This window comes from Telmatherina bonti, assembly GCF_933228915.1.
Source record: "Telmatherina bonti genome assembly, chromosome: 17".
Classification (NCBI taxonomy): Eukaryota; Metazoa; Chordata; class Actinopteri; order Atheriniformes; family Telmatherinidae; genus Telmatherina; species Telmatherina bonti.
The window spans coordinates 8,957,801-8,961,134 of record NC_136615.1 but is presented as its reverse complement, the minus strand read 5'-3'; the positions used below and the strand labels follow the sequence as shown (position 1 = coordinate 8,961,134).

At 44.5% G+C, this 3,334-nt stretch overlaps 1 protein-coding gene across 1 annotated transcript; it reads right to left on the bottom strand.

Annotated features, from left to right (window-relative positions):
- Positions 1 to 350: 350 nt before the first annotated feature.
- On the bottom strand, positions 351 to 2,008 carry nkx6.1 (NK6 homeobox 1; the record flags this gene model as incomplete). The annotated part of the gene is made up of 3 exons (XM_079256940.1): positions 351 to 596; positions 1,090 to 1,262; positions 1,465 to 2,008. The coding sequence occupies 3 exons, from the start codon at positions 2,006 to 2,008 to the stop codon at positions 351 to 353; spliced, it is 963 nt and encodes a 320-aa protein (XP_079113066.1).
- Positions 2,009 to 3,334: the final 1,326 nt, after the last annotated feature.

Genomic DNA, 3,334 nt, shown 5'->3' with positions numbered 1-3,334 from the left:
CCATCCTTACTGTGATGAACAAGGAGGCGTTCAGGGACCCGCTGAGGGGTCGCCTACATTCTTAAAGAAATGCCTCTGCTGTTAAATACAAATAAAAAGGTCTTTTCGGCTGATCTGGGAGCAGCGCTTCTGTACAAAAAGAAACTACACATAAATTATTCACAGCTGGATAATTTCTATTCATACAACTCACGCTTCTATTTACAGGTAAGTCCGGTCTCCTCTGGGCGAGTCCTCCGCCGTCGTGCAAGAAAAAAGAGCCACAAGAGACGCTTCATGACTCCTGGAGTTCGTCTCATCAGATTCCTCCGCGTTGAGGGGGAAGGAGATAAAAACTTAGAGCCACAGAGTTAGGAGCTGTCGTTCTCCGACGTGTGCACGAGCAGCGCGGAGCCCGGTTTGTGTTTCTTCAGCAGCTGTGTGATCTTCTCATCGTCCGAGTTGGGGTCCAGAGGTTTGTTGTAGTCGTCGTCCTCCTCCTCGTTTTCCGAGGTCCCCTTCAGCCGCTCCGTCTCCGAGTCCTGCTTCTTCTTAGCGGAGGCCATCTCCGCCGCGTGCTTCTTCCTCCACTTGGTCCGTCTGTTCTGAAACCACACCTGCGCCACACACACACACACACACACACACACACACACACGCAAATAAACAGGTCAGTTCATTCAGGTGCTTTTAAGCGTTCATCATGAATGGGAAAATAACTCTCCACCACTGTAATAACACAATATTCATTATTCAGCCTGATTGTTTAAATTAAAAGCAGATTAAAGAGATTAAATAACCACGTTGCATTATGACAGCAGGTGTGAATTAAGAAGAAATGATGGAAAGGCCTTCACTTTTATATAAAATTACATTCCAGGGTAATTGAGAGGAAAATTAACCCCTTCATTTTGGCTGTAACGGAAAATGTTGGTTTTTTTAAATTAAAATGTTCAAATATATCACCACAAAATATTTATATAATTTAGTAATTATAAGATATTAATTAAACAATGAGAAAACTGTCATTTTTGCCGTTTTCTGTGTATTAAAAGCTAAAATAAACTATTTCTGGAGGATATTTTGCCTGCTTATCGCAGTGAGCGTCACCTTGACTTGGCTCTCCGTCATGCCCAGGGAGTAGGCCAGCCGCGCTCTCTCCGGCCCTGCCAGGTATTTTGTTTGCTCAAAAGTCTTTTCCAGCGCAAAAATCTGCTGTCCAGAAAACGTGGGTCGTGTGTGCTTCCTTTTCCCATCTTTGTCCAGCAACACCGAGTTTTGATCTGCAGGAAAAACCCAATAAAACATTTAGAAAACTGAAACCAAACCCAGAAAGAAAGAAATATTTTAGATGCTTAACCTTATTTTTTGTGTATAAAATAATTCCTCATTACAGGTGATGAATATTTATATTTAATTTAATTTATTTGTTTATTTTTTGGGGGGAGGATTTTTTTTTTTTTTCTGGAAACTGCGCACACTTACGGGGTGAACACGCAAATCTTGCGTCCCTCCAGTGCGGACTCTGCATCACTCCCGGCCAGAAGATCGGCGTCCTGCCCGGCAGGTCCGCCAGCGGCTTCGGGTACCGGGCCACGGCCACCGCCGCGGCGCTGGGGCTGAAGTAGAGTCCGGGAGGCGGCGGAGGGCTGAGGCTGCTGAACCGGGGAAGTCCTGAGAGAATCCCCGCCGAGGAGGAGGCGGCGGCGGCCGCCACAGCTACTGTGGTGCCGGAGGAGGAGACCGAGGGCCGGCTCAAGATGTCATTAATCCCGTGAGGAGTGGCGGAGGAGCACTGCTGCGGCGAGCCGAGCCCCGAGGACAGCCCCGTGGAGCTCTTGATCCCCGGGGAGGACACGGCCATGCCGCCCGGGTTGGGAGAGGTGGTTGCCGGGGACGTGGAGGAGAGCGGGTAGGCCGGATACAGCGGGGTCTTCATCTCGGCCATGCTGTGCAGAGCTGCCAGAGGGGGGGTGCTGAGAAGGAAGGCGCTCTGTCGGGACCCGTCCATCTGACCCACCGCTAACATTACCACTTCTCTGGAGGACCCTGGAGGACTGAGGCGGGTTTCTGCGGGGGTTCGGGTCCAGACTCAAACTAAAGCAGCAAACGCTCCTCTCTCGACTCAAACTCAAAGCCCATCTCAGTAAGTCTGCAGGAAAATCCCCCAAATGTTCCAAGAAACCAGCTTTAAAAAGTTCCGTTTCCCACAGACGGTCCGGGTCCAGGTCCAGGTCCAGGTCCGGGTCCAGGTCCGGTGCGGAGCTCAGAGCCGTTCTCTGATCAGTCCGGCAACTTGTGAGAGATCATAAAAGCTGATCATCTGCTCCGGATGTCTATCAGCCCCAAGTCCAAACTTTCTGAGGAAGAAACTGAGAGCAGGGGGGCCTGGGGCGGTTCTGTGTCCGGATTGGGTGACACGGCTGTGACGTAGACGGTCCAGTTTTAAGAAGGCCTCCTGATTGGCTCCTCAGTTCTGATTTGTTAAGCCGCCATCAAAGAGGGATGACGATCAGTAAAAGAAAGTAAATCTGGAGGTCAGCATGGATGATGATGATGATGATGATGATGATGATGATGATGATGATGATGATTAGGAAGAAAATTAGCTTTAAGTGCTTTTATTTGAAAGAAAATGTTATTATCAAAAGAATAAAGAAACTATATTATTCAATAATTAAGTTATATATTTTTAAACAAAAGTCTAAGAAAAATTCTTTTTTTATATATAAATTTTTTTTGAATATTTGTAAATAATCCAAAACATTTATGCTTTGGGTCCTCACCGGGGCTCGAGCCCTCTTTAGTCTAAATTAACTTAAAGAAATAAAACATGTAAAAGTGAAGAAGCTCCAACAGTTTGTCCTAAATATGGATGTAACATAAACAATGAGAGACAAAGTAAATATTTTACTGCAGAGACGTTGTTACATTTGCTGGAGTCTGATGAAGATGCTAAAGTAGAAACTTTAATGATGAAGAATTTTGAAAGAAAAAAATTAAAACAACAAAAATAAAAAGAGACCAAAAACACAATTTTAATTTGATAAATTTGTCTCCCAGATAAGGATTATTATTATTATTATTATTATTATTATTATTATTATTATTATTATTATTATTATTATTATTATTATTATTATTTAACAACTGTACATTATATCTTGGTTAAATGGATTTATTCTCCAATTCATTTTTAATTTACACACATACAAATAACACCTCCCCCTTTGGCACATGTGGGGGCGGGGAATATCCCTTCCTCCTGAATATAACATCATCAATATCATCAATAATGATCATTTCTCCGGACACGTGCCTGATTTCCTGCACGGAGAGTTTGGCACCAAGATTT